Source organism: Rhincodon typus, chromosome 21, assembly GCF_021869965.1.
Source record: "Rhincodon typus isolate 14 chromosome 21, sRhiTyp1.1, whole genome shotgun sequence".
NCBI lineage: Eukaryota > Metazoa > Chordata > Chondrichthyes > Orectolobiformes > Rhincodontidae > Rhincodon > Rhincodon typus.
This window is the reverse complement of record NC_063352.1, coordinates 50,417,940-50,433,973: the sequence shown is the minus strand read 5'-3', so window position 1 is coordinate 50,433,973 and position 16,034 is coordinate 50,417,940. Positions and strand designations below refer to the sequence as shown.

The 16,034-nt window shown below is 44.5% G+C and overlaps 1 protein-coding gene across 1 annotated transcript in view; it reads left to right on the top strand.

The window, feature by feature from the left end:
- The window catches only part of eif3ba (eukaryotic translation initiation factor 3, subunit Ba), a 64,503-nt gene that overhangs the window by 31,947 nt on the left and 16,522 nt on the right, over window positions 1-16,034 (top strand). The window contains exon 11 of the mRNA XM_020509582.2: window positions 93-165. Coding sequence (XP_020365171.1) covers window positions 93-165 — 73 coding nt within the window. The remainder of the gene's footprint in view (window positions 1-92; window positions 166-16,034) is intronic.

Genomic DNA, 16,034 nt, shown 5'->3' with positions numbered 1-16,034 from the left:
GAACCGAAATTAACAGTCAATAATTACGCTTGTTAACATTCTGATCTGAAGTTAATTGCCTGTATAATGTTTAGTGAGCTCTCTCTCTACAGGGTCTTGTGACTAATTTTGAAATCTTCAGAATGAGAGAAAAGCAGGTTCCTGTGGATGTAGTGGAAATGAAAGGTAAGTTATCTCCAATTGCCAATAGCCTTATTTGTGGCCTTGCTGGGGAGTGAAAGTCATAATTAAGGGGGAGGCAATGGCCCAGTGGTGGTATTGCTGCACTGTTAATCTGGAGACCTACTTAATGTTCTGGGGACCCAGGTTCGAATCCTGCCATGGCAGATGGTGGAGTTTGAATTCAGTAAAAATATCTGGAATTAAGGATGTTATGATGACCATGAACCCATTGTTGATTTTTCGGAAAAGCCCATCTGGTTCGCTAATGTCCTTTAGGGAAGGAAACTGCCATCCTTACCTGGTCTGGCCTACATGTGACTCTAGATCCACAGCAATGCGGTTGACTCTTAACAGTCCTCCTGGCAATTAGGGATGGGCAATAAATGCTGCCTGCTTAGCGACACCCTCGTCCCGTGAACGAATGAAGGAAATAAAAGACCTTTGGCACTTCATGTGATTAAATTTTTCTTTTCTCGATAGCTTCCAGGGTGAATTTGGGTGTTTCATGGTTTGATAATCCACTATTTTAAAAAATGGCTATTAAATGGTTCATGGCGATTAAGGAAGGACGGTCTGGCAGCTCAGCAGTTCAGGATATTGAAGTTTCAGGCATGATTGGCCGGGTGGAGGGGAATGCAAGACAAATGGGGATATTGTATTATTTGCAAAGGAGACCACTACACTAATGAAGGAGGATATCTTAGGCTGCTCAAATGAGGTTAACTGGGTAGAGCTTAGAAATTAAAAAGTGCCAATCACTTTGCTAGGATTATACTACAGGCCTCCCAACAGTCAGAAAGAGAGAGGAGCAGATATGTAAGCAGTTCAGAGGAATGAGAGGAATAGGGCTATGGTTGGTGGGGATTTCAACTTTATTTAAAAGGTAAGAGAGAGGCAAGAGTGGACATTGGACCACTGGAAAATGAAGTTGGAGAAGTAATGGGGAGCAAAGAAATGGCGGAGGAACTGAATAAGTACTTTGCATCAGCTGTCACAGTGGAAGACACCAGCATTCCAAAACTTTGAGAGTCAGGAGGCAGAGAGGAGTGCAGTGGCCATCACTCAAGATGCTGGGAAAGCTGGAAGGTCTGAAGGTGGATAAAGTCACCTGGACTAGATTGCCTGCATTCCAGTGTTCTGAAGAAGGTAGCTGAGGAGATGGTAGAGGCATTGGTGATGATCTTTCAGGAATCTCTGGAGCCAGGGAGTGCCCCTGAGGAGTAGAAAATGGCTAATGTAATACTCCTGCTTAGGAAGAGAGGAAAGCAGAAGACCGGAAACGATAGACTGGCTAGCCTGACCTCAGTTGTTAAGAGTTTTGGGCCCATTACTATTAACATAGAACATAGAACATTACAGCGCAGTACAGGCCCTTCGGCCCTCGATGTTGCGCCGACCTGTGAAACTAATCTGAAGCCCATCTAACCTAACCTATTCCATTATCATCCATATGTTTATCCAATGACTATTTAAATGCCCTTAAAATTGGCGAGTCTACTACTTTTACAGGCAGGGCATTCCACGCCCTTACTACTCTCTGAGTAAAGAACCTACCTATGACATCTGTCCTGTATCTATCACCCCTCAATTTAAAGCTTTGTCCCTTCGTGCTGGCCATCACCATCCGAGGAAAAAGGCTCCCACTGTCCACCCTATCTAATCCTCTGATCATCTTGTATGGCTCTATTAAGTCACCTCTTGACCTTCTCTCTAACGAAAACAGCCTCAAGTCCCTCAGCCTTTCCTCATAAGACCTTCCCTCCATACCAGGCAACATCCTGGTAAATCTCCTCTGCACCCTTTCCAATGCTTCCACATCCTTCCTATAATGCGGTGACCAGAACTGTACGCAATACTGCAAGTGCGGCCGCACCAGAGTTTTGTACAGCTGCAACATGACCTCATGGCTCTGAAACTCAATCCCTCTACCAATAAAACCTAACATACCGTACGCCTTCTAAACAATGCTATCAACCTGGGTGGCAACTTTCAGTGATCTATGCACATGGACACCGAGATCTCTCTGCTCATCCACACTACCAAGAATCTTACCATTAACCCAGTACACTGTATTCCTGTTACTCCTTCCAAAGTGAATCACCTCACACTTTTCCACATTAAACTCCATTTGTCACCTCTCAGCCCAGCTCTGCAGCTTATCTATGTCCCTCTGTAACCTGCAACATCCTTCCGCACTATCCACAACTCCACCAACTTTGGTGTCATCCGCAAATTTACTAACCCTTCCTTCTATGCCCTCATCCAGGTCATTTATAAAAATGACAAACAGCAGTGGCCCCAAAACAGATCCTTGAGGTACACCACTAGTGACTGAACTCCGGGATAAACATTTCCCATCAACCACCACCCTCTGTCTTCTTACAGTTAGCCAATTTCTGATCCAAACCGCTAAATCACCCTCAATCCCATGCCTCTGTATTTTCTGCAATAGCCTACCATGGGGAACCTTATCAAACGCTTTACTGAAATCCATATACACCACATCAACCACTTTACCCTCATCCACCTGTTTGGTCACCTTCTCAAAGAACGCAATAAGGTTTGTGAGGCACGACCTACCCTTCACAAAACTGTGTTGACTATCCCTAATCAAATTATTCCTTTCTAGATGATTATAAATCCTATCTCTTATAATCCTTTCCAACACTTTATCCACAACCGAAGTAAGGCTCACTGGTCTATAATTACCAGGGTTGTCTCTACTCCCCTTCTTGAACAAGGGGACAACATTTGCTAGTCTCCAGTCTTCTGGCACTATTCCTGAAGACAATGACGACATAAAGATCAAAGCCAAAGGCTCTGCAATCTCCTCTCTAGCTTCCCAGAGAATCCTAGGATAAATCCCATCCGGCCCAGGGGACTTATCTATTTTCACACCTTGCAGAATTGCTAACACCTCCTCCTTATGAACCTCAATCCAGTCTAGTCTAATAGCCTGTATCTCAGTATTCTCCTTGACAACATTGTCTTTTTCCTGTGTGAATACTGACGAAAAATATTCATTTAGCACCTCTCCTATCTCTTCGGACTCCACGCACAACTTCCCACTACTGTCCTTGACTGGCCCTAATCTTACTCTAGTCATTCTTTTATTCCTGACATACCTATAGGAAGCTTTAGGGTTTTCCTTGATCCTACCTGCTGAAGACTTCTCATGTCCCCTCCTGGCTCTTCTTAGCTCTCTCTTTAGGTCCTTCCTGGCTAACTTGTAACTCTCAAGCGCCCTAACTGAGCCTTCACGCATCATCTCTACATAAGCCTCCTTCTTCCTCTTAACAAGAGATTCAACTTCTTTAGTAAACCACGGTTCCCTCGCTCGACCACTTCCTCCCTGCCTGACAGGTACATACTTCTCAAGGACACGCAGTAGCTGTTCCTTGAACAAGCTCCACATTTCAATTGTGCCCAGCCCCTGCAGTTTCCTTCTCCATCCTATGCATCCTAAATCTTGCCTAATTGCCTTTCCCCCAGCTATAACTGTTGCCCTGCGGTATATACCTATCCCTTTCCATCGCCAAAGTAAATGTAACCGAATTGTGGTCACTATCACCAAAGTGCTCACCTACCTTCATTACCCAGTACCAAATCCAATGTGGCCTCGCCTCTTGTTGGCCTATCTACATACTGTGTCAGGAAACCCTCCTGCACACATTGGACAAAAACTGACCCATCTAAAGTACTCGAACTGTAGCGTTTCCAGTCAATATTTGGAAAGTTAAAGTCCCCCATAACAACTACCCTGTTACTTTCGCTCCTATCCAGAATCATCTTTGCAGTCTTTTCCTCTACATCTCTGGAACTTTTCGGAGGCCTATAGAAAACTCCCAACAGTGTGACCTCTCCTTTCCTGTTTCTAACCTCAGCCCATACTATCTCAGTAGACGAGTCCTCATCAAACGTCCTTTCTGCCACCGTAATACTGTCCTTGACTAACAATGCCTCACCTCCCCCTCTTTTACCACCTTCCCTGATCTTACTGAAACATCTCAACCCTGGAACCTGCAACAACCATTCCTGTCCCTGCTCTATCCATGTCTCCGAAATGGCCACAACATCGAAGTCCCAGGTACCAACCCATGCTGCAAGTTCACCCACCTTATTCCGGATGCTTCTGACATTGAAATAGACACACTTCAAACCACCTTCCTGCCTGCTGGTACACTCCTGCGACCTTAACCTTATTTATGACCTCACTACTCTCAACCTCCTGTACACTGGAGCTACAATTCAGGTTCCCAGCCCCCTGCTGAATTAGTTTAAACCCTCCCGAAGAGCATTAGCAAATTTCCCCCCCGGGATATTGGTACCCCTCTGGTTCAGGTGTAGACCATCCTGTTTGTAGAGGTCCCACCTAACCCAGAATGAGCCCCAATTATCCAGGTATCTGAATCCCTCCCTCCTGCACCATCCCTGTAGTCACATGTTCAACTGCTCTCTCTCCCTATTCCTCGCCTCGCTAGCACGTGGCACGGGTAACAAACCAGAGATAACAACTCTGTCTGTTCTAGCTCTAAGCTTCCACCCTAGCTCCTTGAATTTCTGCCTTACATCCCCATCGCTTTTCCTACCTATGTCGTTGGTGCCTATGTGGACCACGACTTGGGGCTGCTCCCCCTCCCCCTTAAGGATCCCAGAAACACGATCCGAGACATCACGGACCCTGGCACCAGGGAGGCAACACACCAACCGCGAGTCTCTCTCGTTCCCACAGAATCTCCTATCTGTCCCCCTAACTATGGAATCCCCAATGACTAATGCTCTCCTCCTCTCCCCCCCGTCCCTTCTGAGCAACAGGGACAGACTCTGTGCCAGAGACCTGTACCCCATGGCTTACCCCTGGTAAGTCGTCCCCCCCAACAGTATCCAAAACGGTATACTTGTTTTTGAGGGGAATGGCCACGGGGATCCCTGCACTGTCTGCCTGTTCCCTTTCCGTCCCCTGACTGTAACCCATCTACTTTTTTCCTGTACCTGAGATGTGACTACCTCCCTGTAACTCCTCTCAATTACCCCCTCAGCCTCCCGAATGATCCGAAGTTCATCCAGCTTCAGCTCCAGTTCCCTAACGCGGTTTCCGAGGAGCTGGAGTTGGGTGCACTTCCCGCAGATGAAGTCAGTGGGGACACTAGTGGTGACCCTTACCTCCCACATTCTACAGGAGAAGCATACAACTGCCCTAACATCCATTCCCACTGTTCTGAGTTCCCAAACAGACTATTTAAAAAAAAACTAGTAGCCTTACCAAATCAGCGCTCAGAACTTTTTATTTTGGTTAGAGGAGGAGGATGGGTGGGAAACACTACCTAGGTAGTGTTTTGGGTAAAGCAACCACCCAAATATATTACCTCACTTACTCCAAAAATGGAGTCACGTGAGGTAAGACTTTTATAATCGAAAAGCTTACCTTCCCAGGCTGCCCTCACGCTTCCTCCTGGACTCCCGCCGCTGAAACAACTCGTGGAGTAATTGGAAGTGCATGGTAAAATAGGGCTGAATCGGCACAGATTAGTCAAAGGTAGGTCATGCCTGACCAATCTGTTAGACTTCTTTGAGGAGGTTATGAGCAAGTTAGACAAAGTAGAGCCAGTGGCCGTGATCTATTTGGATTCCCAGAAGCCGACTAAATAAGTCAAGAGACCGTGGTATTAGGGGCAAGGTACTGGCATGGATTGAGGATTGTCTTCTGTCATTCAGCCAGAGTTGGGGGATAAAGGGGTGTTTTCCAGCATGATAACCATTAACTAGTGCATTTCCCTAAAGGTCAGTGATGGGACCACAAATATTCGTGTTATACGTTAAGTCTGGATGAAGGAACCGAGGGCATTGTTGCTAAGTTTGCAAATGATATAAAGTGGAGGGACAGGTAGTATTGAGGAACCGGGAAAGCTGCAGAAAGAGCTGGACAGTCTAGGAGAGTGAGCAAAGAAGTGGCAGTTTTTTAAATTTATTGGCAGAATGAGGATGTCACTGGCTCGGCCAGCATTTATTGCCCATTCTTAATTGCCTAGAGGGCAAATCTTGCTGTGGCAAGATTTGAACCCAGGTTCCCAGAACATTGTACGGGCCTCTGGATTAAGTCTGGCAATAATACCACAAGGCCATTGCTTCCCCATGGAATACAATGTGAGAAAGTGTGAAGTTTCTCACTGTGGGAAGAAAAAAGGTGAAGACTGCTTTCTAAATGGGGAAAAGCTTTGGGGTTCTGAAGCACAAAGGAACTTGGGAGTCTTAGTTCAGGATTCTGTTAAGGTTAACTTCGGAGTTAGGAAGGCGAATGCAGCGTTAGCATTCATTTCAAGAGGGCTAGAATACAAGAACAGAAATATACTGCTGAGGCTGTAGAAGGTTCTGGTCAGAACTGCATTTGGAATATTTTGAGCAGTTTGGGTCCCGTGTCTAAAGATGGATATGTTGCCCTTGGTGTGGATCCAGACGGGGTTTACAAGAATGATCCTCGGGGTGAATGTGTTGTCAGTGGTTAAGGAATTTCTTCATCAAAAGAGTGATTAATCTGTGGACTACATTGCAGCAGAGGACTGTGGAGGCTAAGCCATTAGATGGGGTGGAATTTTGGAAGTGCATCCAGGAGAATGTTTTGAGCCAATATGTAGATAGTCGTATTAAAGATTGAACAGTGCGAGACCTAATGCTAGGCAATGGAGCTCTCAAGTGGTTGAAGTGTCAGTGAGTGAGCATTTTGAGGATACTGACCATAACTGTAATTTTCATAGTCGTTATGGAAAGGGACAAGGATTGTGCAGAAGTTGTGTCTAAATTGGGGGAATGCCAATTTCAATGCCATTAGGCAGGACCTGGCAGACATAGAATCATAGAATCCCTACAGTGTGGAAGTAGGCCGTTCGGCCCATCAATTCTGCACCGACTCTCCAAAGAGCATCCCACGTCAATCCACCCTGTCCCTGTAACCGTGCATTTCCCATGGCTAGCCCATCTGGCCTGCGCATCCCTTGGCACTATGGGCAATTTAACATGGCCAGTTCACCTAACCTGCACAGCTTTGGACTGTGGGAGGAAACCGGAGCACCCGGAGGAAACCCATGTACATACAAGCAAACTCCACTCAGTCGCCCAAGGGTGAAATTGAACCCAGGTCCCTGGTACTGAGGCAGTAGTGCTAACTACTGAGCTACTGTGCCCCCCATAGACTGAGAGCAGTAAGAAGATTATTGTGGAAAGAATGGGGACTATTAGAGACCAAAGGCACAGTCTATGCATGGAGCCAGAGGATGTGGATGAGGTCTTAAGTGAATATTTCTCATCTGTATTCACAAAGGAGAAAGACATTGTAGCTGGAGATTTCTGTTGGGATGGTGAGGTTCTAGAGAATTAAGATTTGTAAGGAAGGAGGTATTAGATGCTTTAGCGAGCATAAAAGTGCTTAAGTCCTCAGGACCTGGTTGTCCCAGGCTGCAATGGGAAGCAAGGGAGGAGATTTTTGGGGCCCTGCCGAGATACCTAATACTTCGCTGGCCACAAGTAAAGTGCCAAATGAATGGAGGGTAGCTAATATGGTTCGTTTGTTCAAGAAGAAAAGCAGAGATAGGCCAGGTCATTACAGACCAGTTCATCTGAAGTTAGTGGTAGGGAAATTACTGGAAAAAATTCTGAGGGGCAGGGCTAATCAACATGTGGAAAGGCAGTGATTGATCAGGGATTTGTTGGAGGGAGATCCTGTTTGACTAATTTATTTGAGCTTTTGAAAGGTAATTAAATATATTAAATAAAAACCGAAAGAACTGCAGATGCTGTAAATCAGGAACAAAAACCGAAGTTGCTGGAAAAGCTCAGCATGTCTGGCAGCATCTGTGAAGAAAGTTTTGGGTCCAGTGATCCTTCCTCAGAACTCAGCACTAAATATATTAATAAGGGTAATGCCATTAATGTGGTTTACGTGGACTTCAGTAAGATTTTTGACAAGGTCCCACGTGGAAGACTGGTCCAAAAGGGTAAGAGCCCATGGGATCCAAAGGTAAGTTGGCAAAATTCATCCAAAATTGGCTTAAAAATAGGAGGCAAAGGCTGATGGTGGAGGGATGTTTTTGTGATTAGAAGCCCCTGACCAGCGGTCTACCACAGTGATTGGTGATGGGACTCTTGCTGTTTATGTTTTGGATGTGAATGTAGGAGGTATAATTAGTGAGTTTGCAGATGACACAAAAATTGGTGGTGGTGTTAATGAGGACAACGGCCTTGGGCTACAGTCTGATATTGATCAAATTGGACAGAGCAATGGCAGTTCACATTTAATCTCTAACTGTAAAGTGATGTGTTTTGAGAGACCTGATAAGGGAAAGATATATACAGTGAATGATAGGTCACAAGGGAATGTGGAGGAACAAAGGGACCCTTGGTGTACAAGTCCATAGATCCCTGAAGATGTCAGCACAGGTAGACGGGGTGAAGAAGGCATATGGAATGCTTGCCTTCATTAGTCATGACATACAATATAGGAGCATGGAAGTCTTGTTACAATGTTATGGAGGATTGATTTAGGCTACAGGTGGCAGATGGTCTGCAGTTCAGCTCATCATACTATTGGAAGGACAGATTGGACTGGAGAGGATGCAGAGGACATTCACCAGGATGTTGCCTGGAATGGAAAGTTATAAGGAGAGACTGGATAGTCTGGATTTGGTTTCCCTGGAAGCTGCGGGTGGGGATCTGAATGAGGTATACAAAATTGAGAGGCATAGATAGGGTACATTGTGAGGGTATTTTCCCAGTGGTGGATGCGTTGAAGACCAGAGGAGACAACTTTAAGGTGAGGAGTAAGTGGTTTAGAGGAGATCTAAGGAAACATTTTTCACACAATGAGAGGTAGAAGTGTGAAGCGTGCTGTTTGAGGTGGCGTTGGAGGCTACTGTTGCATTTGGATGAGCGCTTAAAATGGTAAGGCGGAGTGCTGATAAATGGGATTACAATAGTTTGGTGTTTTAGTCAACATTGACTTGGTATGCTGCACTAAGTCGTAAAGCATAGAAACAGACTGTAAATGACACAACATAGGAGGTGGTTCATTATGCCTGTGTTGGCTCTGAGAACACAATCTAACTTGTCAGACTGCCATGTTCTTTCCACATAATCTGTCAAATTTTCACCTTCCTAATACTTGTCTAGTTTTTTTGTTGATGCCTGTTAAAGGTGATTTCACTATCCTTACAACCAGTATAAAAAATGTTCTCATGTCACAATTTCTTTTGCCAATTCTCCTGTAGTTGGGAGCAATTTATCCTTATCTACTCTATTAAAATCCTTTTGTCTATTTGTAATATCTAATCCCTTCAGACTGAAACCTCATCGTACTTGTTGATCTTTTCTGGCCTTCACTGAGATCTTTGCATTTTTCCTAAAGTGTGATGTCTAGACTTTGGATCCAGATAGGGCCTAACCAGTATTTATGGAGTTTTAGTATAACATTTATTCCTTTTTTTTATTGCACACTGCCTTGTTTTATAAAGCCAAGGATCCGCTGTTCATTTTAATAGCGTTCTCACCTTACTGTGCCATCTGCAAAGACTCATTGACATACATTGCATCCTTTCCTGAAAACTGTTTCAGGGCTGACTCCCTTGACTGATTTGTAAAATTTTGTACTGATGCTCTCATTCTTCTTACCAAAATACATCATGGTTTCTCCTGTTCAATTTTGTTATGACATGCCTACCCATTTTACCAATCTCTGACCTCGCCAGAGATTGTTGCTATTTTCCTCTCAACTTCCTGAATTGGAGTGTTTTGCCATCTGCAAATGCTGAAATTATGCATTAAGTACCCAAGTCCCCCCGTTGTTCATACATATCAAAAGAGTAGCAGCTCCAGCATTATAAGCACATTTTTAGCTCCAGTCTAAAGACCTGCTCATCTTGAATCTTGCTTTTAATTTACGTTAGCCAGTTATGTGTCCACACAGCTGGTTCACACTTCATGGTTCTTAATTTTGCACATGGGCATATGTGGAACTGTATTAAATGCCTTTTGAAAGGCTTAATGCATTTCAACAGAGCCACCCTCATCAACCTCCTCTGTTACTTAACGAAGAATTGTCACATAAGTGGGACATGATTTGCCCTTAACATATCTGCCATGGCTCTTGTTTATTAGCACACACTTTTCCAAGTGACCAAGTTTTCCAAGTGGAACTTCCAAGTTCCAGTTTATTTTTTTTTGTGGATTATTGTCTCAAGGTTTTCTCACCACTGATGTATTGTTAACTGGCTTCTAGATGCCAGGTTTATCCCTCCCCATTTTGAACGGTTGTCTTGACTTGAATATTATTACTCTGCTAAAGAGGTTGTAAATATTGTAAAATTCTCCTGTGATTGTTGAGTTAAATAGTGATTTGCATGAGGCAAGGGAACAGAATGTTGTCCCCTTAAATTTCCGTAACGTCAAGTCTTTTTTTAAAAATTATTTAACCTATTTCTAATCAACTTGTGTAGAGATGTTGTTACACATCTCTGGAGCAGGTGGGACTTGAACCTGGACCTCCTGGTTCAGGGGTAGGGATGCTACAACTGTGCCACGAGAGCCCTTAATCTCGATTCAAAGGAAAAACAATTTGAAAGCAATGAGTTGATAACAAAAATGTGTAATCAATTGAAATGACCAAGCAGCAGAGCTAATCAATTAAAAAGCCTTTTTTGTTTAAACAGAGTGGCACAGTGGCTCAGTGGTTAGCACCGCTGTTTTGTTGCATGACAGACCCAGTGACTGTGTAAGCATCACACAGACGTTCTCCCTATGTCTGCGTGGGTTTCCTCCCACAGTCCAGAGATGTGCAGGTTCAGTTGACTGACTGTACTAAATTGTCCATCGTATCCAGGGATGTGTAGGCTAGGTGGGATAGCCATGATTAATGTGGTGTTATGAGGATAGAGTAGGGGGCTGGGTCTGGTGGGATGCTCTTCGGAGGATTTGTGTGGACTCATCAGGCTGAATGGCCTCTCCTCACTGTAGGGATTCTATGATTCTGAGTTAGAGAGAACGACAGACCTAGTCCCAGCTCTGATCACTAGGGAAATTGGGTTTCACTGATGCTGTGTTTATCTATAGTGGCACATTCCCCAAGTTGGCCTCAGCTGAATTCATCATAAAATGTGGGTGGCAAGCAGATTGCCTTTGAAATTAAGGTTTCCTTCACCCAAGCTGCTTTGTGGATAAGTTTTTGGCTAGGGAGGAGAAAGTTGTATGTTGGCTTTGTCTTGGATTCTCTCATTTTTGTACGTACACTGCTGCTTGCACTCAGTTGTTACAATATTCTTTCTATCCCTTTCCCATTTCACTTCTTTCAAGGAGGGTTGCACTTACGCATGAAGTAAAGACCCTGTTGTGGATCTGTCTCCCTCCACTCAAGTCTATCCCAGGACACTGCAAAGCTGGGGAGGAAATTGCAGGGCCCTGATCAGATATATTTGTATCATTTACAGCCATGGATGAGGTGGCAGAAGACTGAAGAGTGGCTAATGTTGTACCATAATAAGAATGGCTGCAGGGAAAAACCAGGGCATTACAGACTGGTGAGCCTAATGTCAGTGGTGAAAAAGTTGTTGCAGGGGATTCTGAGAGACAGGATTTACATGCATTTGAAGGCAAGGACTGGTTGGGATAGTCAATGTGGCATTGTGCGTGGGAAATCATGTCTCATTAACTTAGTTTAGTTTTTTGAAGAGGTGACCAAGAAGATGGACGAAAGTATGCGTTGTCTACATGGACTGGAGCAAGGTCTTCGACAGGGTTCCACATGGTAGACTGGGATCCAGGGAGAGCTAGCCAGTTGGATACAAAATTGGCTTGAGGGTAGGAGACAGTGGTGGTAGAAGGTTGTTGTTTGTACTGGAGGCCTGTGACCAGCTGTGTGCCACAGAAACGATTCAGATTACAGCACAGAAAAGGCCCTCTAGCCCATCAAGTCTGCACCGACATAACTACCACTAAAAGCATGCTAATCCCAATTTCCTGCACTTGCCCCATATCATAGAATCATAGAATCTGTACAGTGTGGAAACAGGTCCTTTGGCCCAACAAGTCCACACCGACCCTTGGACCATCCACCCAGACCTGTCCCCGATAACCCACCTAATTGAAACATCCCTGAGCACTCCGGGCAATTTAACATGGCCAATCCACCTAGCCTGCACGTCTTTGGATTGTAGGAGGAAACCGGAGCACCCAGAGGAAACCCACGCAGACACGGGGAGAATGTGCAAACTCCACACAGACTGTCGTCTGAGGGTGGAATCGAACCCAGGTCCCTGGTGCTGTGAGGCTGCAGTGCTAACCACTGAGCCACCGTATCTTGGAATGTTGTGATGTTTCAAGTGCTTATCCACATTTTTTTTTTTTTTTTAAATGTTGTAAGGTTTTCAGCCTCCACTACCTCCCCAGGCAGTGCAATCCAAATTTCCACCATCTGCTGAGTGCAAGTTTTCTTATCTCCCCCCGAATCCTGTCTGAATCTCCTGCCCCTTACCCTAAAACTATGCCCCCTCATGATTGATCCCTCAACCAAGGGGAATAGCTACTCACCCTGCTCATACCCCTCATAATCTTATACACTTCAAACAAAGTCCCCCCTCCACATTCTCTGCTCTAGAGAAAACATACTAAGCCTATCTAGTCTCTCCTTTATAGCTCAATTTTTCCATCCCAGGCAACATCCTGGTGAACTTCCTCTGTAGCTCCCTAATGCTGTCACATCCTTCCTATAGGAAGATGAGCAGAACCGCACAGCGCTTCAGCTGTGGCCTGACCAATGCTTTGTACAACTCCAACATTATCTCCTTGCTCTTACACTTTACGCCAGGACTGATGGAAGCAGGTGTCCTATGTGCCTTCTTAATTATCCTGTTCGTGTACTCTGCTGCAATGTGTGAATAATTATCCCAAGATCTCTCTCTGTTGCTCTAAGCTACCCAATGTCCTGCCATTCATTAATTAGTCCCTCCTCTTGATTCTTCTTCCAAAATGCATAACCTCACACTTATCAGAATTAACTGCCATCTGATCAACACATCTACATCTTCCTGTAACCTTACAACCATGCTGACTGCTATTAACCACAGTACCGATCTTGGTATCATCTGCAAATTTGCTTAACATTGCCCCCACATTTTCATCTGCATCATTTTATGTATTTCACAAACAATAAGGGTCCCAGTACAGATCCTTGTGGTATACTGCTGAATGCCAGCCTCAAATTGCTTGAACAGCCTTTTACACTTTGTGTCCTATTACAGAGCCAGTTTCTGTTTCATCTAAGTTTCCCTCAATTCCATCTTAATCAGTCTCCCAAGTAGGACCTTATCAAAGGCTTTGCTGAAGTCCATGTAAATTGCATCAACTGAACTTCCCTCATCCACACACTTGATCACATTTTCAAAAAAAATTTTATCAAATTTCCCAGGCATGACCTCACTCTGACAAAGCCATGCTGATTATCCCTAATTGATCCCTTTACAAATGGTTATTAATTCTCTCCTTCAGATTTTTATCCACTGGTTTCCCTTTGCGAGACTCACTGATCTCTAATTTCCAGGTTCATCTCTACCATCATTCTTGAAAAGTGGAACCACATTCACCTTCCTCCAGTCTTCTGGCATACCCTGTAGGCAGAGTCATAGAGTTGTACAGCATGGAAACAGACCCTTCGGTCCAAATCGTCCATGCTGACCAGATATCCTAAACTAATCTAGTTCGGTTTGTCAGCATTTGGCCCATGTACCTTTTAACCTTTCCTATTCATGTACCCAGATTACTTTTAAATGTTGTAATTGTACCAGCCTCCTCCACTTCCTCTGGCAGCCCATTCCATGCACAAACCACCCTCCACATGAAAAAGTTGCTTCTTATGTCCCTTTAAAATCTTTCCCCTCTCACCTTAAACCTGAGAGAAATGAAAAATTTGTGTCCCTGCAGTTTTCTGCCTCGTCTCCAATAGCATCGTGGGATGCAATTCTTCCAGGCCAGAGGATTTGTCTTTTTTTTTAAGCCCATCAGAGCCTCCAATACCTCCCCATTTCCTATGTCCAGAGATTATGACCATTGATGTACTGCTTTTTAATCTACTGCCAGAATTCCTGATGCAAAACCTCATTCCACAGTTTGCCCATATTGTTGGTACCAACATGTACCATGACCTCTAACTCATGTCCCTCCCCTATCAGGATTCCCTGCAGGCATCGGTGATATCCCTGACTCTTGCACCAGGGAGGCAAAATACCATCTTGGAGTCACGTCTTCAGCTGCAGAAGCACCTGTCTGCTCCCTTGACTAAAGAATCCCCTAGCTCTATTGCTCTTCCTTTCCTCTTCTCCTCTTGCCCGACCCCACCAACAGTCAAGCTGCTTGTGGTGCTAGAACCTTGGTTCTGACTGCATTCCTCTGAGGTACCAGCATCTTCCACAGCTTCCAAAATGGAATAGTGATTAGTGAGTGGGACCCCAGCGGACTCCTGCAATATCTGCCTGTTCTTTTTGGACTGTCTGGTGGTCACCTATTCCCTTCTTTCCTCTAGTCACTTGAGCTGCGGCGAGATCGCCTATTTAAAAGTGCTATCCATTATAACTCTCAGCCTCACGGATGCACCACAGGGTCTCCAACTGCTGCTCAAGCTCCAAGATCCAACTTCCAGCTTCTGCAGCTGGGAGCACTTCCTGCACTCGTGGTTATCTAGGACATTGGCAGCGTGCAGGACTCCATACATATGAAATGCTGCACATTCTGTTTGGCTGACCTCTCCTGAAATCTCTTAAATTTACAATTAATGCCTTAGACTAGAATAATTAGTTTTATTTTGTTAGACATCCTACTCTATCACTAAGGTTATGAAAAGCTAAATTGTAACTAAGTTCCCACTGCTCTAAATCTGTCAGACAAATGGTTAATTGGTAATTGTCAGGTGCCCAGCACACACCAATCTGGAGCCTTTCTCACCTTTTGATGTTATAATGTCAACAAGAACTGCACTGAGGTTTCCTGTTTTGTCCACGCTGCACTAGATTTATAGCCTTGCTGGTAACCGTGTGGCTACCTCCCAGCTACTGCAGGGTTTCCTGATTGCTGCTCCAACCTAAGTGCCCTGTGAAGATTTAGATGAAAACATAGAAGGCATGGTTAGTAAGTTTGCAGATGATGCCAAAATTGGTGATATAGTGGACAGTGAAGAAGGTTGTCTCAGGACAATAACATCATCAACTGGGCCAGGAAGCTGAGGAATGGCAGATAATTTAGATAAGTGGAAATATTGCATTTCGGTAAGACAAACTAGGGCAGCACTTGCACAGTTAATGATAGGGCCTGTGGAATGTTGTTGAACAGAGAGATATATAATTTGATGAAAGTTGCATCACAGGTAGAAGGAGTTTGACATGCTTGCCTTCAGTCAGGGTACCAAGTACGGGAGTTGGAAAGCCATGTTATAGTTGTACAAAACCATTGGTAAGGCCATATTTGGAGTACTACATACAATTCTGTTTGCCCTGCAATAGGAAGGATGTTATTAAACGTGAAATAGTGCAAGAAAGATTTGCAAGATGTTACCAGGACTGGAATGTTTGAGTTGTAAGGAGAGGATGGATTGGGTAGGACTCTTTCCCCTGGAGTTTAGGACGCTGAGGGGTGACATTGTAGAGGTTTATAAAATCATGAGGGGCATTGATAGGGTGAATAGCCATGGTCTTTACCCAAGGGTGAGGGAGTCCAAAACTAGAGGGCATAGGTTTAACATGAGAGGGGGAAAGATTTAAAAAGAATCTGAGGGGCAACTTTGTCACAGAGGGTGATGCATATGTAAAATGAGCTGCCAAAGGAAGTGGTAGAGGCAGGAACAATTA